General features: G+C 35.7%; 1 protein-coding gene across 2 annotated transcripts in view; it reads left to right on the top strand.

The window, feature by feature from the left end:
- EMC2 (ER membrane protein complex subunit 2) overlaps nucleotides 1–20,255 on the top strand; it is a 38,012-nt gene that overhangs the window by 5,089 nt on the left and 12,668 nt on the right. For both annotated transcript variants that reach the window (XM_064646689.1, XM_064646697.1), the window contains exons 2-5: nucleotides 1,530–1,643; nucleotides 2,312–2,376; nucleotides 6,597–6,682; nucleotides 9,562–9,619. In XM_064646689.1, the coding sequence (XP_064502759.1) occupies nucleotides 1,530–1,643; nucleotides 2,312–2,376; nucleotides 6,597–6,682; nucleotides 9,562–9,619 (323 nt within the window). The remainder of the gene's footprint in view (nucleotides 1–1,529; nucleotides 1,644–2,311; nucleotides 2,377–6,596; nucleotides 6,683–9,561; nucleotides 9,620–20,255) is intronic.

Raw genomic sequence — 20,255 nt, 5'->3', positions numbered from 1 at the left:
GTAGTTTTTAGTGTTTTCTTTCTTCTACCTTTTACATAAAATTCAGTATTTCTAAAACCAAGAAGTCTTTCAATAGATTCACATTAATGAGAACCTTTTTCTTCACTTCATTTTTCAGTCATCAGCTGATGTTCTAGTCACTGTCCTGCAGGTGTTTTTGTATTGCTGTAAATGCCGTACTTGTGTGATGAATGGTAAATGTGCATTCTGTTAATACACAATTCAGACGCTATTCCATTTGGAATCACACTGGAATGAAGGGATTGATAATTTCCAAGTAAATGAGTGTGTGGAAATCAGACAGCTTATTTATTTTTAGGCATTTAAGTTGTCAGCTTTTGTGAATGTTTGTGTTCTCTCACATTCTTGCTGTCTAACGTTGAATTTCCAGGGACCATCATGTGTCTAGAACCATTTAACTTTGCCTGTGCGTATGAAATGTAACACTGTGGTGGTTTTGGTTGAATTTCAAAATACAAAATGTAGCACAATAACAGTCTTATAAGTGAACCGAGATCACTTCAGGTAGATGGAACAACATTCAGTGCTTAATTTTTAACTGTCATTTACATTAGCTGTGTTTTGAAGTGCAAGAAAAACTGACAGTGTTTAGGTCTATCGTTGTATTTGTTTTTCCAGCTGTTGTAAAGTTTTTAAAAAATATTGGCAATAGTTATCCTGGTACCTTCTTATTAGTAAAACCACTATCTAGTAATGAAAACTATTTTCCTTACATTTCCTCAAAATCTGTTCTTGTATATAGATCATCTACATGTATATAAATGTATGTGTATATAAAATCACAGTCTTAGCAATGTCCTGGTCCAGAGGATAAATAAAGCCTAGGCTAGGTAGTGCTCTTTAGCTGACTTCATGAATGTGCCTGCTCTCTTGGAGATCTGATGCATAGTAAATGTACTCTTGAAACAAAAATCCTAATGCTAAAATAAACTATTTTTTCTGTCTTGCCTAGATAAACAGTGGTATTTTTTATACCTTTGGGCATTTCTCTGGTATAGAAAGCCTTCAATTCCATGTCTGCCCTTCTTGGAGCTCCTTTCTCCATGAGTGTCTAGGTTCATTTTAGAGTGAAAGTTATAATAGTTTTTCTAATACTTCAATAGGAAATTTATTCAACTGTAACAGAAATGCAATTTTAGTGTTGTTTGTAAATGTGTGAAACTACTTGGAAGAAATCTCTTGTAGCCTATTTTACCTAATCATGGATAAATTTTATTTATTGGATAACTAGGTATAGGGTTTTTTAGTGCATATGTTGCTTTCATGAGAGACTGCAAACTTTGAAGGTGGATTGATTATATTAGAGCATGAGCACAGTTTGTGTAATAGGGTTTCAGAGGTCTGGTACACCTATCTGTCCTCTAGTAGTTTTTTTAACATTAGTAGGAGTCACATTTTTAGGTCTGTTGCTCTCTAAACCCATTCTTCCTATGCATATCTCCCAGAAATCACATTAAAATTCTATTACTATCTGTAAATATAATTTTTTTTCTTCCCTTTGCCCACAGATATGCGTGATAAAATGAGGAAATGGAGGGAAGAAAACTACCGAAACAGTGAACAGATAGTGGATGTTGGAGAAGAGTTAATTAATGAATATGCATCTAAACTTGGAGATGACAGTGAGTAAACAACCATTATTTTTAAAATTCCCATTGTCTTATTTGATTATCTCTTTCTGGTCTCTGTTTTATTTAACAGCCTTTTTGTTGTCTTTCTGTATGTGATATTGATAAAATATATATTACTTTCTTAGTCTATTAGGCTGCGGTAATTCCAAAAGTTTATTTTTTTCCCAAATATGGGCTGCAGAGAAAACAGATGTAAAAATTACCTGTTAGAACTGTTAGCTTGCTATATTTGTAGTTGGACTGTTATATGAAAACTTTTATTACTTAGCCATTATTTGACTGATTTTCTGTTCTTCAGCACTGTGGCAAAAATTGAAAAGTGGCTGCTCTGCAGGTCTGATCAGAGAGCAAGTCCTAATGGGGACCTGTTTAGAAGATTGAAATTATAGTGTTGGAAAAAATAGAGAATTAGAGCTTTTTTGCCTTTCAAGATGTCAGAAGGTACTTTAGTACTAAAAGCACTAAATTGATTACATATATTTTTAATTAATTCCAGCGGTTTCTTAATTTGTCCTTGTTTCAGCAGTGGTCCATGAGAGTAGAAGGGGAAAAATATACAGACAGAATTCATTAATCCTATTTATGTTATAAGTGTTTCCTTTTATCTTAAAAAAAAGCAAAAACCAACTATCTTCATTTATTGTCTCTTTTTTGTCCAGTTTGGATAATTTATGAACAGGTGATGATTGCTGCCCTGGACTGCAGTCGAGATGATCTGGCATTGGTAAGTTTTCACACTGACTTTTCCTTCACACTGTGCGTTTTTGTCCTGGGTATCTCTTCCAGATAGTTCTTTGGATATTCTGAACTCCATAGCTTGGACTGGTGGAAAGAATATCTATCAAGAAATACACTTCTGGGAAGAAACCGCCACCACCTACCTTCTCTAATGTGTAACTTTTGTTTAGACAGATCACATCTCTTCCAATAGCCATGAAAATATTTACAGCTACTCTGGTATGGGCTAAATGTCAAGAATAATATTGAAGTTACCATATTGTACAGAGAGTGTTTGTTTATTGAAAACCTCTCATATTATATTGGTTTTTTGAATGTTTTGAGGTAAAATGTCCACTCATACATATCATGTGTTATGTTGGCTACCATCAAAGAAAGTCATTGACATGTTGGAGCAGGTCTTCAAGATGAGTAAGGAGCTGGACTGCATAATGTATAAGGAAAAGCTGAGATCTGAGTTTGTTAAGTCTTGAGAAAGCCAAGAAGGGATTTTATTGCTGTCTTTGAATATGTACTAATGGGAAGGTATAAAAAAAGGTGGACACGTGTTTCTGTAGATGTGAAAAAAGAGTGTGAGACAGAAGCTGAAACAAAGGAAATTCCAATTAGATATTAGGAAAAACTTAGTGAACGCTTTATGATAAAGGGCACAGAGAAGCTGTGGAATCTCTGTTGGAAATGCATAAAAATAGATTGGGATATGGCCCTGCACTCCCTTGGAAACTGGCTCTGTTTTGAGTGGGATTTGGAGCAGTGAACTGCAAAGGGCCCTTGCAATCCAAATTATTAAGTGATTGTTGAATAAAAGTATTATTAATGGATATTTGAGTTTTATCAATTTGTATGCAAATTTATTTGAATGATACAAATAACAATTTAGATAAAATTAGTTTATTTTGAACTATAACACCTGTTCGTTAGATTAAAAATAAAAAAAACACTGAATCGAAAAAAAAACCAAGTAACCTTAGCTAATCCTTTAAAGGCATCAACAGGAAAAAGGAAAAGTGTATTTTGCAGAAAAATTTTAATAATCTTTTTACCCCTCCTTCACACAACAGTTAGAAGAAACCAGAGGCTTGTCTCGTGCCCTTAAAGGCATCAAACTTGAGCTTATTGTAAGTAAAAAGACATTTCCAGGACTCCATATCTTTCATGGGGATTACTTCTCCAGTGCCTTGTTCTCAGTCAGATGGCAAAATACCTCATAAAGTCTTTGAGCTTCATGTCATTTGGGTGAAACTTAATGCAAGGAGTCAGACTAGAGGATGCAGTTGGGAGAAGGCCATTTTGAAAGTAGGCAGAACAAGTTTGTCTTGCATCCCAAATGCATATGGTAAAATGGAGTATGCTGGAAAATACAGCACAGGACTTTGAACTTGTTGTGAACCCACTGAGCTTCCCTCTCTTTTGTTCCTCAGAAGAAAATACTAATGTAGTATAGCTGTCTGTTTAAACAAAAACAAATAGACTTACTGATTAAATAAATACATTTCTGTGTCCTGATTTATATGTAAAAGGGTTTTGGTCTTATTTTCAGGGTCTTCTAAGGAAGACTTTCACAAAGTTGTTGAAGGAGCCAGTGTTGAAAGATCAGTTGTGAAACACTCTTTGTTTTTACTAACCCTGGCAGGGATTTTAAATTTCAGTTTCTGTGCCCTTTAAGGAATAATGAGATGAGGGAATGCAACGTTTTATATGCAGCTCAGAAAGGAGGTTAAAAGCTTAGAGGGAAACCTTAGGCTTGTTTCTTAGTTTTTAATTTGACTGATTTATAATAAAGAAGTAGTTAATTCAAACAAGTCAACATCATACGTGGCATTTTACTGCAACTGTAGCTCCAAAGTAGACAAACAACTCTGGAACTTCTGGTTTTTTCAGCAGTGAGCTCTTGACAGCTGTGATGCATTTTGCTTAGGGGGACAGGTCTCATCTACTCCAAATAAGAAGGCTGAGGTAGTTTTCAGAGTGGTTTATCTGACTTTTGTTTTTTCTTTTTCTTTCCTCGTTTCCTTTCTGTCCTGCACAAACTGACTGTGTAATGCGTGTCTCTGCTGCAATCAACCAGTTGTTTCACGCACATTTTAGTGCAATCACCTTGGCAGCACTTGTACTACCAGTGTTTTACCTGCTGAAGTTCAGGTTTATATTTCTTTGCCTTTGTCAGACCTTTAAAATTAAACCCCGTGACTAAAAAGTCAGAATGCGAATTAAGTGCAAATTAAAGTTTCACATACAAATGACATTTGCCATTGTAACTGCTGAGTTTCTGAGAGAATCTCGAAAGTAGATTATTGATGTGGTGCAGAGCCAGTCCTCAATAACATAAATGATTATGGGGATTACAAGTTAAGTTTAAAAAGAGGATATTCAGTGCTGCTGAGTCCAGAACATTTTGAAGATGTAGCTGATGTAGTTACTAATTCATGCACTTTTTGTTTTGTGTTACAGTGAGTTGTTCATGACTTTCTCACAACTTTTCCTGTGACTTTATTGTGTCTGATAGTGTAATCTGTGGGAGTTTATTTTGGCCTTTTGGCTGCTGTGTTTGTTTGGGTAGTGATTGTGTAGTCAGATCTAATGTATGACTCCTGCACTTGAACACTAGTTCTTTCATATTGTCAATGAGATTTTTTTAAATGTAGATGCCCATCTGCAGATTTTGGAGTTCAGTATTGTAATGTTACAATTATTGTAAATGTTACAATTTTTGTTATTTGAACATTTCATTGGAGAAGAGTAGTAGGTGTTTTTATATTAAAAATCACCATCCTTCAGAATTCCCTGATCACTGGACCACAGGTGGATTTATTGTCCACAAAAGTTCTTTTTAAAGCCTATAATGTTGTTTAGGTTTTAAAAGCTGAAGTGAAACTACTTTTCTAGAGTATCATGTAAATTGTCCTGTCTCTTAAGAACGTTCACTAATTAGTTCAGACATCATATAACATGCTGCTAAGTAAATGTAATTTTTTATGACTAGAGCAGCAGCAGTTCACCTAGACTTCATTCAAAGTGCCAGTAAACCATTTCTGTATTAAACCTGAGCCTTTCTATGTGCAATTGCATTGTTAAGATCTTGGTCTATTGCAAACTAAGTTGATTGTAATAAAAATAGTCTATGCTTACTTGAGGCTAAGCATTACTACTTTGGTTACTGTTTCCTTTCTCTCTTCCTTGTTTTTTAGCATCTGGGAGAGATGTGAATATTCCTCTTGGATGTACTCTAGCAACCTGTTTACAAAAACAAATTGTGACTTCTGTACTTTTTTCTTTGACCAGTGGATGTGATGAGATGGAAGAGATTATGTCGATAGGCCTCTGCTAGAACCTTAGCTCTGAAGAACAAGTTTCAAAGCTGAGTTGTATAAAGTGTCTAGAAGAGGAGGATTCAGTGTGAAGGTTTTAACGTGATTCAAACCACTGGTGTCTTTGAGAGCCTGTGGACTGTTCTGCCTCCCACCATAATGAGTCAGCTACAAACTCTGCAATGCTAGATATCTAGCCACATTCATGATACGGTTAGAAGTTAGTTTTACTCTGGGGAAGTTATGACTCAGTCCCTCTACCAAACATCCTTTTTCACTAATCCAGAGAAATCTTCCTGTGATGAATTCTTTTTATCCATCCCAGGTGTCTCATTGGTTTCAGGAGTTAAAACCTATGTCTCTTCTTCCAGCAGGCTGTACCCAAGCCAGTGACAAACATTTTCTTTGGATTTCAAAGTTTTATTTTAAAAATAAACACAGAGCTTTGTATTAGCATAGTTTGTTCCATTGTGAGATATCCATTTATTAAAGAAGTATCACATAAGCTCTTAGTGTCTTTATTTTGTTTTTTTACTGTCTTGTGTTATTATGCAGCAACTGAGAAGACTTAAAGTTTTCATAGTATCAGGGCTGTTTTAGTAGGTGAGTTTTATTTTCTAGGCAAATAACTATTTCCAAGGAGGCCTCAGAATCTAATGACCTGTATGGAAGATATTTCTTAAAACCAGTCTTCTATCAGAGTTTCTGTTTCTGACTCTTTCTTTATCAATGCGTTGCTTATATCAAAAGTTGGTATTTACTTTTACTTAAAACTGCCATTCCAGGTTATTGAATTATCAGCCAAGGCCTTTTTTTTATTTCTTTTTTTTTTTTCTTTTGTTGTCTTTTTCTGTGTAGATGTTTGTATTCACAGTAGTATTTTTGGTTCTTTGTATAGTTTTGTCTTCAGGAACTAAGGCGGCAGTTTCCTGGGAGCCACAGAGTTAAACGATTAACTGGAATGCGATTTGAAGCTATGGAAAGGTAAAAACTGATTTTTAAAAAATATACTTTCTGTCTGGAAAAGTGTTTGCTCTTTCTTAAAAAAACATTCAGGCAAAACATGAAGTCATGGCAAAGTCGTGGCAAAACATGAAGTCATGGCAAAGTCACGGCACAACAATGCTGGGCAGTTTCTTTATAGGAAATAACAGTGGTACCACGATCATATTATAATTTTTAGACATCTCTGTTACATTTTTGCAGGTACTGTGCAGTGTTTCATTTTTGCAATCTTCCCATCAGATTTCCTAGACCAGAAAGATCTCTTACTTGACAGTTAAACACTGCACACTGTTTTGGCAAATTCTGTGAGCTATATATTTCATCTCTTAGAGCTAGAGAAGCATATGAAAATCAGTGCCATCATTTTTTCGCCTTAATTGTTCTTCTGTGCTCCTCATTACTGCAGGGTGCAGCTGTTTACCCTTGTTTTCTGAGTGTGGGTAAATGAACTTAATAAGGATTAAATCTATGGACTTTGTTACAGAAACAACTCAAAAAACACACGGAGTAGAATGGCAGAACCTAAATATCAGACTGACCTTTTTGAAATATCCTATAGAATGGTTGTAACATACGAAGTTTAAAAGGAATTACTAGAATAGTGAGCAGATTAAAACTTTTTATCTTTCTGAGATGAATGACCTCAAAGCTAGAGGATGACCTTTATTGTCCACCTTTTCCTTGGTTACATAATTGATATCAACATTCTGTTCTGAAGCCCTTGTCTTGGGTGTTGAGAAGGCCTTGCAGCTTTCAGTGCCTTTGAATACTGGCAGATCTGTTCTGTGGCCCATTTTGCATACAGAATTGGTGAGGTTTGGAGCCTTTGGACCATCTTGATACAGAGGAGTTGGAAGTACACCCTAAATGCGTTTTTAAAAGATATTTATTTAGCAAATGTTCTTCTGTTACATTCTTGCAAAATTAACTTTGAAAATGGTATTTGATATGAGCCACCAATGATTGTCCACTGCATGAATCAAAAAGAAAGAATAACTGGACTCCATCCACAGGAGCCATCTCAAGGTGACTAGATATTTCAGGTTTCACACTCGCTTTATATTAAATGTGTATTCTTGAAGAAGTTCCATTAATCTTAACTCTCTTGTCTTCATTTTATATAGGATAGGGAGACAGTGAGAGAATGGCAGCAGATTTTCCCCCTCCTGAAACCTATTCAGAAGTACAATAGATCATAATTCAGTTCAGGCTTATGTGACTGCATTGAAGATGTTATTGCATGGGAACATATCTTTGTGGAAGATGACTGTTGCACAAACATTACGTGTGGTTTCAGTAGTGAAGTGCTATTAAGCCACAGTTTTCTGAAAGTGCTCATCAAATTACTTGACAAAAGATCTCTGTCAGGATAGATCCTTGAGATTGGAGTATCAGGGAGCAGAGGCATTAACAAAAGCTGAGGTTTCATCTTCACAGATTTTCTCTAGAAGTCAAAGACAGAGGTTTCAGCTTTGGGTTGTCTTGAACAGGAATCCATCTGCAGATGCTCTAAGCCATGCCCTGGTGAAGCCTGTCTGTCTCCAATGACTATAAAAGAAGTCTAGGAAAACTTAGATCATATTTTCAATTGAAGAAGGGAACTTCTTGTTAAATTCTAAGTGACTTGTAGGATCTAAGAAGGGTCCTGCTTTCCCCAATAGGAAGAGGAAACCATGAAGAACATCCCCATAGACTGAGACATCCTTGTAGACACTTGCTAATCAAAATAATGATATCCTGGAACTTCACCATGTAAAACTGGGATTATGGCCATCATGTTCAGTCTTCTAAAATGCATTTGATAAGGTAGCAACTAACAGAGAACACGAATACAGCATTTTACAGCATATCTGCTAAAGTCTGTCCCAGTCACCTTCTACTCGTTTCTGCTTTTGTGCTTCCTTTCACATTTCCTCTCTTACCTTATGGTAACTGGACTGGACAGCTGAACTGTGCTTATGGCAGCAGTGCCTACGGAACAGTGAGAGTACGTAAATGAATGTCCGAGGTGAGAAGGAATGTGTATCCTCAAAAATCAATCAGCAGTACCACTGAAAAACAGCTTGTCAAACTATACCTGAGGACACAATGTATGCCCTGGTTCTGTGGTGATAGCACAACAGCTGTGTAGTCAAAGGTGGTTTGAATTGAATTATTTCATTTGTCAAGTTTGGGTCATGTACACTGCTGACTGAACACACAGATCTCTTTCCCAGAACGTTTGAAGTGCTCACAGCGCCTGAAGTAACCTGTTTTGAGCATACTTCAAATAGCAGAATTAATTAATTAAAAAAAATATATAAAAAAAACATGGTGGAAAACATTTTCTTTCAAGACTTATGTTATAGTCTGGGGTAGATTCTTCTGTGAATCTTTTCAGTTTGATGTATGCAGCTGCTTTTACTTTTTAGAAGTCACAACAGAAGAAACTTACATGAAGGTTTAAATTACAACAGTGAAGTGAAATGTCATTATTTTGGATTGCCTTTCAAATTTTGGAGTTTCTGTTTCTTGGGAGATGTGAAAGGGAGTGTAGGGATGTGATGGTTGGATCTGTTGGGTATAGAAAAAGAGAGGTCAGGAGACTAAGATATTGGGTATAGAATATCTAAGTTGCTGCTGAAACAGTATTCCATGAAATAATTACCATGTGGTTTTTTTAACTTGGTAACATGAAATACTGCTGTTGATATTTAGCACTCACTCAAAAGATTTTTTTATAAATATAGTTTGCTTAGTATATGTGTATTATATTTCAGTATAAGAAGTGCAGGTGGGTTATTAACTATTGCAAGGACAGTCAAAAAGTCAGGAAATCTGTCTTAGCAGAAATAAATGCAAACAATTTCTTTGAACAGGTATGATGATGCTATCCAGTTATATGATAGAATTTTACAAGAAGATTCAACTAATACAGTAAGTTTAAAAGATAATTCTAAACTGAAATGTTTTGATGTTTGAAATTGTAACTATTTTCTTTGTCACACTGTGGAAAATGTGTGTCTGTATTACTGTGTTTGTTTCCTTTAGTTTCCTAGTATAATAACCTATGTTACCTTCATTTCATGATGAGAAGACATGATGTAATACCTGCTTAAACACTGATTTTAAAGACAAGGTTATAACTAGCAATGTTTCCAGCAGTCTTAGTAGCATTTAGATTGGGCCTTTCAGCTGTTTCATTTCCCTGAATATTCGATATTTAAAAGACCATTATAGTTTGCCATGTGTCTATTGTATTCCTAATGCTTTATCTTACTTAAAGATTAGCTGTGACTACACTCAGGTAGTGCTTGAATAGCACCTATTTTGATTTATTGTCTGGGACACTTTACCAGCTCTTGAATCAAAATGCATACAGCATGCCAATCGTATAGAACAAAGTGTGAGGCAGACTGTACTGTTCTTTTAAGCATTTTTCAAATACTGGTTGTGGAAGCCACAGTGAGCTATTAGATGCCAAAAGAAAGTCTAGAGAAACTTGTTGCAATGTATTTTCATGCATTTTTTCACACAAGGATAAAATTAGAAATATGAAGAAACTATAAAGTTTCAAAATTTTATGTGACATGTTGGAAAGTATTGAGGGTATATGTTTGTGTTACTTGGTTTTGAACAACTGTTTATTGGGTAAACTTCTGTGTAAATGTAATACTTGGGCTATTGCAGATGTTTTGGCAGTCTCAGGTAGACTTTCCTAGGTGTGTGTTGAACCTCTCCTTTCTTTGGTCAGCTTATTTGATGGGCTGTGCTATTCAGGAGGGGAAAACCCACAGAAACACAGATAACTGGGATTAACTAGGGTATACCAGAGCTGGGTGTAGATCAAGTGCCATCAGTTAAAGTAAGTAAACCATTAAAAAAACCCACGAAACAAATTAAAAAACAAGCAGCAACAATAAAAAACACCCCAAATCACTGGAAAGTTACTTTCAAGGCAACACATCTGAAAACCTTAGTACCAAGTTAAACACTCGGACAACAGGTAAGTTTAAGTCTGTCTGTTGGCAGTGATAGAACTGAGAGATTTTGTGCGAGAGTAAAAAGAACTATTTCAGTTCTTCATTCTTATTTTTCACTCTCCCTGGAGCAGTAGAAGTTTGAGCTCAAGAAGTTTTGAGCACAAGACATGTATCTGTCCACAGTAAATGGTGGATTTTATGAGTGTATGGCCCAAAGAGTTTCAGAGACACTAAGTTGTAAGAGCCATGGTAAACCAGTATGGAACCATTTACAGTGTAGTCACAAGAACAGGTCACCAAGGTGCATTTTATGACCTTTTGCTGACGCCAGTGGAAAATGGAGCACCATATTACAATGACTTCTCTGGACCACAGATCTTTGAAGTGTGCATTTCTGGCAGTTTTACTCTTCAGCTGTTGCAACATAGCTATCGTCATCCGAGTGGTTTGTTGGATGGTTTTATAAAACAAAATGATGTATTTAAATAAGTAGAATGCAAGATTATTACCTAGTTTGGATTTTCTCCGTAACAAAATTATGAAGATCCAAAAAGTTGTAATATTTAGAAGCATAAGTTCTAAATATTAGAACAGTTGCATGGTTGGATTTCTTAAGATCTGAGAAGAGAATTGGAGAATGTTAAATGCAAAGTGGAAGTTCCTTGCTGTATAGCTGTAGAATAGGTTGGGTAAGCCTTACATGTGAAGAGTGAAGGGTAAGTAGAAAGTTTTGATAAATTGTCATGTGCAGATTTCTGTGTGTCTTTTACCTGTTAATTATTTCCATGCAGACATGTGGCTGCTGTAGAAGATAAATATTTCAAGATTTTAAAAAAACAACTGTTGCTGAGTTTGCCTTGGCACTCACCTTACCTTATAGACATTTCTTCTGGTCTGCTGACACATGGAGTTGCTCATATACATTAGACATTTTGGCAAGTCCTTGAAGTGAAACATAGACTTGAAGTGAAACATGTTCACATGAATCATGTAAAAATCATGTAAAAATCATACCTTGCGTTGACTGATCAAATAGAAGCATGGGAAAAGCTTTTACAAAAAATTATTTCTTTTAGACACATAGCAGACTTTTCCAGTATGAAAAGCGAACTTTGAACTCAAGTTATGTAAATGGACATTTACACTTTTGGATGAGGTTTTGTCACTTGCCAAACGCCAAAATTAAGATAACAGTAATTATTTAATTTCATTTCTTACGATAGAATTCAAAGTAGTCTTTGTTTTTAAAATATCATCTCTCAATGTTTTATTTCACTTTGAGCTTACTTGCTGAAAAAGATGACTCATTTGACAATGGAGCAATGTTAATGTCACTTCAGAGATTTTGTTGTATTTTTCAAAGAATGTAGGTGTTGAGTAATGATCTCTCTCTTCTGAAGACTTAAACATTAAGGAATGAAATGTGACTCCTGTGAAGTGCACAACTTGCATACATTTCAATAGCATAAGATTTGGAACCTTTTCCATTTTTGTCCATTTTGTTGAAATGAAGGCATATTAGAGCTCAAGGTGGCAGATTACTCTGTTATGAAGGCTGCATAATATTTTCTATTTTCTATTTTTTATTAAAATTTCATGTAGTATCCAATTGAAAATCTTTATACTGATGCTGTATAGTGACTAAGTTGTTTGTAGATCTTCAGATAAAATGCTTATTCTGTTTCTGAACAATTATTGTCTGAACAAAAAAAAGAGGGTCATTGTTTTTTTAGTAGCATTGGTATAAGGACTTTTTTGTTTGTTTTTGCTGTTAATGTATTTCATTGAGAAATCCTTATTTTGCTCTGCTTTAGAGAAAAGACTTTTAGTTAGGCAGCAGTCGGGCCCTTCTTGAGGTAGCCTGTCCAGGAGTGCAAAGAAGATTCTTGATGAGAACAGAAATTGAGTTCATGTCTCAAGACTTAGGCTGGTGTCTGTCCCACTCCAGTCATCCCAGTGCATTGGCAGTTTCTCCTGATTGTTCAGCTCAACTATCAAGATGATTGCAGAGCATTTGGTCAACACCAGGGGAAAGTGAGATAAGACACACAGTTCTGCCTTAATTCTAATCCACAGAAAATCTGATGTCTTTATTAGGATAATTCCTCTGCTGTTTTTCTTGCCACTTTTTCAACTAAGCTTTTAATACAAGAAGACACTCTGTATGCTTGCTTAGCTTAGGGCATGTGAATAATCTCATTAACTTCATGGGTTTAGTAATGAAGTTGTGTGAACAAAGAATTAAAAATTAGGATTTTCATAATAAGATGGTGTTCTGAGTGAAGGTGGTGTCTTCCAGTGTTTATAAAATAATTCACTAACAACTCTGTTGTTTATGGAAGCGGGCAGGAACAAGTGTATGCATATGGTCACATGAAATTACACTTTCCCTTACTATTGAGATTCTTTTTGTAGACAAGCTGTAGAAAGACATCTTTCAGAAGAGGCACAGGAGGTGATTGAAGACCTATGGGGATACAGAATACTGGAAAGATTCAGAGCAAAATCTTAGTCCTTAGTGTCATGTAAATAATCAGCAATATATTTCATGAACATCTGAGTTTATTTCTTTCTGTGATTGTGCATTACCACCACTGACTGTATAGGTAACTTTTCCCCCCCAGCTCCTTGTCTCTAGTAAATAAGATGAGAATAATGAGCACTAAGTTTGAGCATTGGATATCTATTTATTATCTGAACTGTGATAATTCCTTAAAATTGCTGGAGTAGCTGTGCATTCCTTTTGAACAGAGACATCCTGTGACGATCTTGCAGCTTTGTACATTGACCTATGGGATGCTCTAAGTTGCAAAAAGGAAAATTGCTCACCAAATGAAATATCTGCTATTAGAGGGAGTTTTCTGAGGTGATGTGTGTGTTTCGTTAAATATATGGCAGCACTGCCAGGAAAGACACAACTAGTCCTAAACTTAAATGTGTATGGTGGTAGTTTTAAAGGGAGTCAAAGAGCTCGGCACTGTGTCTGATGCAGGATAGAGTTGGTGAGAGATGTGAAGAACTGCAGCTGCCCCTTCGGTTAGTTCCCAGTGAGAACTGATGGTTAAGATGTGAATGCACTATGTGGTTCCTAAAGAAATGTGTTTTGCTTTTGACAGAGCATCATTTATGCTTGCAGGGTTTTTTTTTCTTCTTCTTCAGTCATGATCGGTGAAGTGAGAGAGCAGAGTGCATTCCACCATTTTCCCCATGTTTGGAGTCTCTTTTAAATGCTGATGGAGATTTTGTCCCTTGAAATTAAGTATTTGAGAACATAAGAACAGCTGTCCTTGAGTCGTGGTGAAAGTCCATTTTACTTGTCCTGTGCCTGACAGTGACCAATAGCAGATACCAGAAGAGTATAAGACAGGGCAATCACAGTATGCTCTGGTCTGTTCTACCAGTTTCTATTCATGTTGCAATTTTCCTGTGCCAGAAGTGCCAACTCTGTTTTTAATAGCTCTTCATGAAATTTCTGCATAGATTTATTTTTAAACTTGTGAAAGCTTGCTGCGCCTGTGTCTACATCATCATTCAGAAATTAAATTTTGTAATTTATTAATTAATGCCTCTAAATTCATATGTTACTGTTGACAGTTGTTTTCTGCTCACTTTATTAATGTTCATGACTTTAGAGAGCTTTTACTCTTTTCTTCCCTGTAAGCTTAAGAAGTCCTAGTGTCCATCATTTATTGTTGCCATTCTGTGCCTTGAAAGCCTGTTGCTGTTCTGAGTGTCATTTTTCCCTATATTTGGGTGAGAAGTAAGAGGACAGAACAGCAGTCAGTATTAAAAATACAAGAGTATTAAGGAGTTACAAGTAACAAAATGGTGCCAGTGATTTGTTCTCTTCTGTGTTCTTTTCTGATAATTCCAATATCACAGTATTTTGGTTTGGAGTTTTGGGGCAGGGTTTTTGGATGTTTTTAAGACCTGTTCTGAACATTGAACTGATATTTTATAGAACTGTTTTTTGCAGCTCCAGCATCTCCCTCCTAATTTGTCCCTGGACAAATTCAGACAGCTTTTCTGTGTATGTTAAATTGGTATTGTTTTATCCTATATGTAACCCTTTATCAGTATTAAATTTCAGACGCTGTTTTATCACGCTGACATTCATTATTTTGAATGCTATTCTTTGCTGTTGGCTTTTGTTCTTTATACTTAACTCCTTATCATCATTTAATTTTACATCACTATTACTTCCCTTGTTATTTATGAGTTTGCTGAGCAGCAGTTTTTAGTACAGGTGATTTTTGGGTTCTCAGTGCAGAGAACTCTTTTCCTCCTCTATTTTATACCTTATGACTAATTTATTTATCCACATGAAGACCTTTCCTTGTTAGACTTTGGCATCTTAGTTTCCTTCAGAGCTTTCAGCTTCAGAGTGAGACATCATGTTGAAATTATTTTTTAAGTCAAAGTTGACTTTTAAATGGATCTTTATTCATCCACACTCTTAGTGTCCCCTTGAAGAACTTCAGTAGGTTAGGGAAGCCTCACTTTCCTCTGTGTAAACAGTTCTTACTTTTTTTTTGGCATATAACAGTTTTCATGTTTTGCAATTCCAGGCTTTAGTTTTTTCGCCTTTACAGCTTCTACCAGTTTGCTGTATGCTGATGTTAGACTTTATAGGCTGTTTATTGGATGCCCCCTAGAATTCTGTAAAAAGTTATGTCTTGCTTTGACATTATCCCTAAAGAAGCAGCTTGAACTCAGCAGCTCTGTACCTGCATAGGTTTGCAAGATGTACCCTGATTTAATGTCTTCCATGACTAACTTTGAAAAACTCTGAAGTCTGGTAAGAGTACATTTGTTATCGTGGTTGTATTCAGATTATGTGGTATTTTTTGATATCTTTGTTGCAGTTGTTGACACTTCTGTTTTGATTTGCATATTGCAGTTCGAAGGAAAATATTTCAATGTATCAAACTCTTGGATCAAATACACATTTTTTAAAATGTTAAAAAAATGAAAAATTTCTTTTCAAGATGAAAAATGATTTGTTTAATGTTCTAATAGTTACACAGATAGGAAATTGTTTCTTTCTTACACCTATCAGTCCCTGAAGGTTCTCCTACTGGTACTTTCTTTGCAGCCATGAAATTTAGAACACTCTTAGACTTTCCGTTGGTATGTTTTACTGATAAAATGCAGAAGTTGATAAATGTTGAAGTCCTCACTTCATTCTGAGTCTACTTAATGATAATTAAAAGGAATCATGACAAATATAGGATTAGTTCTTGTGCCAGATTGAGGATTATTAGTATTTAAAAGAAATAGCTTAGAAAGGTTCACTGTTTAATAAATATGTACATACTGAAGTTCATTAGTCCATATGATACTAATTACAGTGTAAGTATTTCTTTAAGATGCATATATCTTTCAATTAAGAATTCTGCATTTACAGAATCAACCAATAACCATTCTAGTGGCTTTTTTAAACTCTGGAAAATTGTTAGGGGGAAATTCATATCATAGGATCTGCATGGTCAAAAACTGCAGATCTTGTTATAGCACAGAAAGTTTCACCTTTTCTTTTCACTTAAAGTAGAAGGAGAAGGGAGATTGAGTTAATTTTTGTATGAGGCTTGTTCTTAAAAATCTTAGTATTGTGAAGAACTGAAATGAACCTCTGGAATGTTATTTTTTTATCTTTATCAGTGCAATTGTTGTGACTATTTTAGTAGGCTTCTTTGATTTCAAAATAATCTCACATCCCTATAATTAAAAATAAATTTCTCATTGATATTCTTGGTGGACTTGAAATTAATGATTGAACAGATTTGAACTCTGCATTTTGTAGTTTTTTAGTATCTTGCAACAGGTACCCTAAAAGTGAATTTGTATTTTGTAATGTGAGGGTTTTGGTAAAAAGGGCCTTAAACATAATAAAACATGAAATTGCCTGGTTTTCTTATATCAGCTGGCTGTAAGGCAGATAATAAATTGGATACATTAAATAAATGCTAGGTAAAGCTTCTGTAGAATTTGTAGGAGTCTGGCTTTTCTTATCAAATAACTGGTTTTGTCTAGTAAAGTGGTTATTAGTGTTGGTAGTGGTTTTGCTCAGTAAAGCCTTTTTTTTTTAATTTGTATGGAAATAAAAATGGATGCTGTGTGTGTAAATCCTCATTGGTTATGCTGCTGTCCTCAGGATGCTCTGCAAGCACACCGTGTGTGAGCCCCAACTCACAGAGCAGCACTTAAGCTGATGCACACAGGGAGCTCAGGGCCAATATAAATCAGAACAAGAATTAGAAGTCTGCAGCACACAAAACAGTGCATGTTTTGCTTGTAGTGCAGGCCTTGTTGTATATATTTTTCTTGAAGTATTGACTACTGGAGTCATTGAATTTGGAGTTTTATTTTAAGAAAACCTGCTAGACTTTGTGATTCAAAGAAAAACTAGGTAGTCAGATGGGAGAATAGTCTGTGAATACAAATGAAAGCAATAGTAGTTTGTTTTCATGTGTTTGTTTTTTCACCTGTCATATCACTCCTGTGAATCAGAGATCTGAATACTTCAGATTTATTGTATGTATCTTGGCTTTATGGTTTTATTTATGTGATGGAAAAATGTTACAGATTGCTTTAAAATAACCTCTACATCCTCACTGACTTGTTTCCAGAGTGTTTAAAGAGACTTTAAAAACTTCTATGGTGCTATACAACATTTTTTGCTCCTCTGTTTATCAGCACTGTTGTAAGTGGTTGAGCCTCTCTTTTGCAAACTCAGAGTTCTCTGTAAACAAAATTATCCCAGCATTTTTAGGGTGACGAGAGCGCAGATTTAAAGCCCAGATGCTGTTTTGTTTTTGGTGATAAGGAAGGTGGATAAAAAAGGAAGTTTAAATACTATTTTTCCTCAAATAAGAAACAAAAGTGTAATTTGGAAGAAATTTTTCTGGGATTTGGTGCAGTGGGGAAATTCTGTCAAATGTATATGTAATTCGTTTAACTCCTAATTAACAGAACATGTTAATTATGTCTAATGCTTCTGTCCTGATTATTTGATTGCATTAGATGACATGCTTGCTATAGGTAAACATCAATTTATATTTGTGACTAGAAATAGTTGTAGCTTTTCATAAATTAACGTCTTGAGGCTCCAGTGATTTATGTTACTTGGGAGTGCTGTGCATAAGAAATAAAGCAGCCATGGAGAAAAATCTGTTTCCAGGCTCTTTTGGAGGACTGACCTGGATGTGATTGAAGGAGTTGCCTCAGTAACAAAGAGGAGGGTGACTTATGTAGACTGGTCCTGTTTGCCGTTGCAAATTAAGTTGTCATATGAATTGATTGATTTTACATATTTAATAGATTATTTTAGCTCTCAAGAGTTGACTTGTGGTCACTCTTGATTTCTTTTTCTTTAAATTTTGAAAATAACAAGCGAATTGTTAATCCAAGAGCTATATTTTAAAGTCGATAGCCTGTTACCTGCAAAAAAACCTCTGTCTCCATAGGCTGTAGCTGCATGATACACTCCTGTGGCTGTGCAGGCTGTTTTCCCCACTTTTCCTTCTCTCCTGTTTTGGGCTCAGTGAGCAGGTCACTGGGCTGTGGATAATACCAGCTTTGGGTAGTGAGTTAACACTGCCCTGCTGTTCCCCCTGTAGCAAGGGGGTGACCTGCTTTACGAAATGCTGTGAGAACTCTTCATAAAACGTGATAGAGAACAATGGTTTTGATCGGATTTTTTTGTTGTTGTTGTTGTTACTTTGTGGTTTTGTTTAGTAATAGCAATATGATAAGCAATATGATCTTTTTGTATTCAAAGAAAATCATAGAATCATAGAATCAACCAGATTGGAAAAGACCTCTGAGATCAAAATAAGTTTAATTATGCTGTTATCTTTATTTAAATAAAGAAAAAGCAAAAATAAACCGTGTGTGTTGTTACAGTGATGTGTCAGCAGTTAAAATTTCCATTTATGGCTTTTAGCCAAGTGTCTACCAGTAAAAGTAGAATGGTGTATGTAACTTCACAGGTTGCAGTTTGACAAAGAAGCAGTGGGGAAAAAAAAATGACCGTGGATAAACCCACTACGCTGCCTGTGTCCTGATTTGTCCCCTGGTTGTTCTGATGAGTCTTCTCCCTGTGTGTGCCTTACGTTTAAGCAGAAGATTGATGTTGAGTTGTTTTCACCGAATTTTTATCGAATAGGTGTTCATGGGGGAAGTAAAGGGGGTGAACTCAAAGGAAAGAATAAACCTAGAATCAGTGTTAAAAGCATTTCTATCTGGCCTATTTTGGTGCCTGAACTAGTTTGCCACTCTCCTCTTTTGGAAGCAGTTGACTTGTTCAAATGATGATCAGAGGATAAGAAATTATTTAGGACTGTAGTTATGCTTAAAATACTGTAAAAATAAAAGAACTCTTTCAGGGTATATGTGGCTTTCTTCATTTCATGAAGAAATTGATTTCAGAGCTATCTGAAATTCAAATATTAAAATAATATAGGATTTTGCTAAAGAGTTGTCCATTCCCGTGCTGTCAAGGCTTCTGTAAGGTGATACCCAACTGTATAAACTCTTTATTAGCATATGAAATAGGATGAGAGCTATGAAGGGAATAAGCAGTGGGCCTTAGTTACCAGAAAAGTGTGCTTTATAGTTTTTTGTCATTAATGTTATCTCATGGAGAAATGGCATCTCACGTCTGACTGCGGCGGTTGTGATCACCCAGGAGAACAGGGGTTATTGCTGAGGCAGGAGGCTTGATGGTGTTTGTTTGAGGCATGTTATGCCAGAATTTGATTTTACTTTCATTCTGTCAGATTCCCAATCTGATGACTTTCAGGCTGGCCAAGGTGTGGTGCTCTTTGCTCCGAACTGGGAAGATTTCTGTTGTTTTGAATCACAACTTAAGTGCATCTTGATTCTCAGTTGGTTAGAGCATGGTGCTAATAACACCAAGGCTGTGGAGTTGATCCCTTTATGGGCCATTCACTTCAGAGCTGGACTTGATGATCCTTGTGGGTCCCCTCCAACTCAGAATAATCTGTAAGATTCACAGCCTAGAGGCCTGAAAACTGTAACCAGCATCCTTCAGAAGCTGGAATATTGGATTGGAGTACAGAATAATCAACTATAAGAATTCTGTATATCTTTTCTCCTGGTGGTCTGTAACAACATTTATGGACTTCAAAACTTAAATATATTGTAATTCTTATAACTTATATTTCAATTTAAAAAATATAAAAACATGTTCCACCCACATATCAAAGCACTGCTCAGGTTTTGCCATTGAAATGGCTATTTTGTATTCCCTTTACATTGCAGAGTCTGCTTTCTGCTCCAAGAACGATGAGAGACTTGTTTAGGAAATTGGTGTGTATTTAACATTAATTAAAGATGGCATTCAGCACTCCAGTAAGAATATTTTTAAATGGCTAGAAGCCATACTTATGCTATGGAAACCCAGATGCATCTGTGGGATTCTCTAAGACTCAGTGGCCATTTCTCCTCTATAGGCATGGATCTTGTGAATGAAAAGGTGGGGGTCTTTGGAATGGCTGAAGATTAGCATCCCCTGCTGTTTTGTAATTATCAGAATCTGGACAGTCATTTATTTGAATGAAATAATG

The sequence above is a fragment of the Pseudopipra pipra genome, chromosome 1 (assembly GCF_036250125.1).
Source record: "Pseudopipra pipra isolate bDixPip1 chromosome 1, bDixPip1.hap1, whole genome shotgun sequence".
Classification (NCBI taxonomy): Eukaryota; Metazoa; Chordata; class Aves; order Passeriformes; family Pipridae; genus Pseudopipra; species Pseudopipra pipra.
Note: the sequence above shows the minus strand (reverse complement) of the source record. Positions and strands in the feature narration are given on the sequence as shown.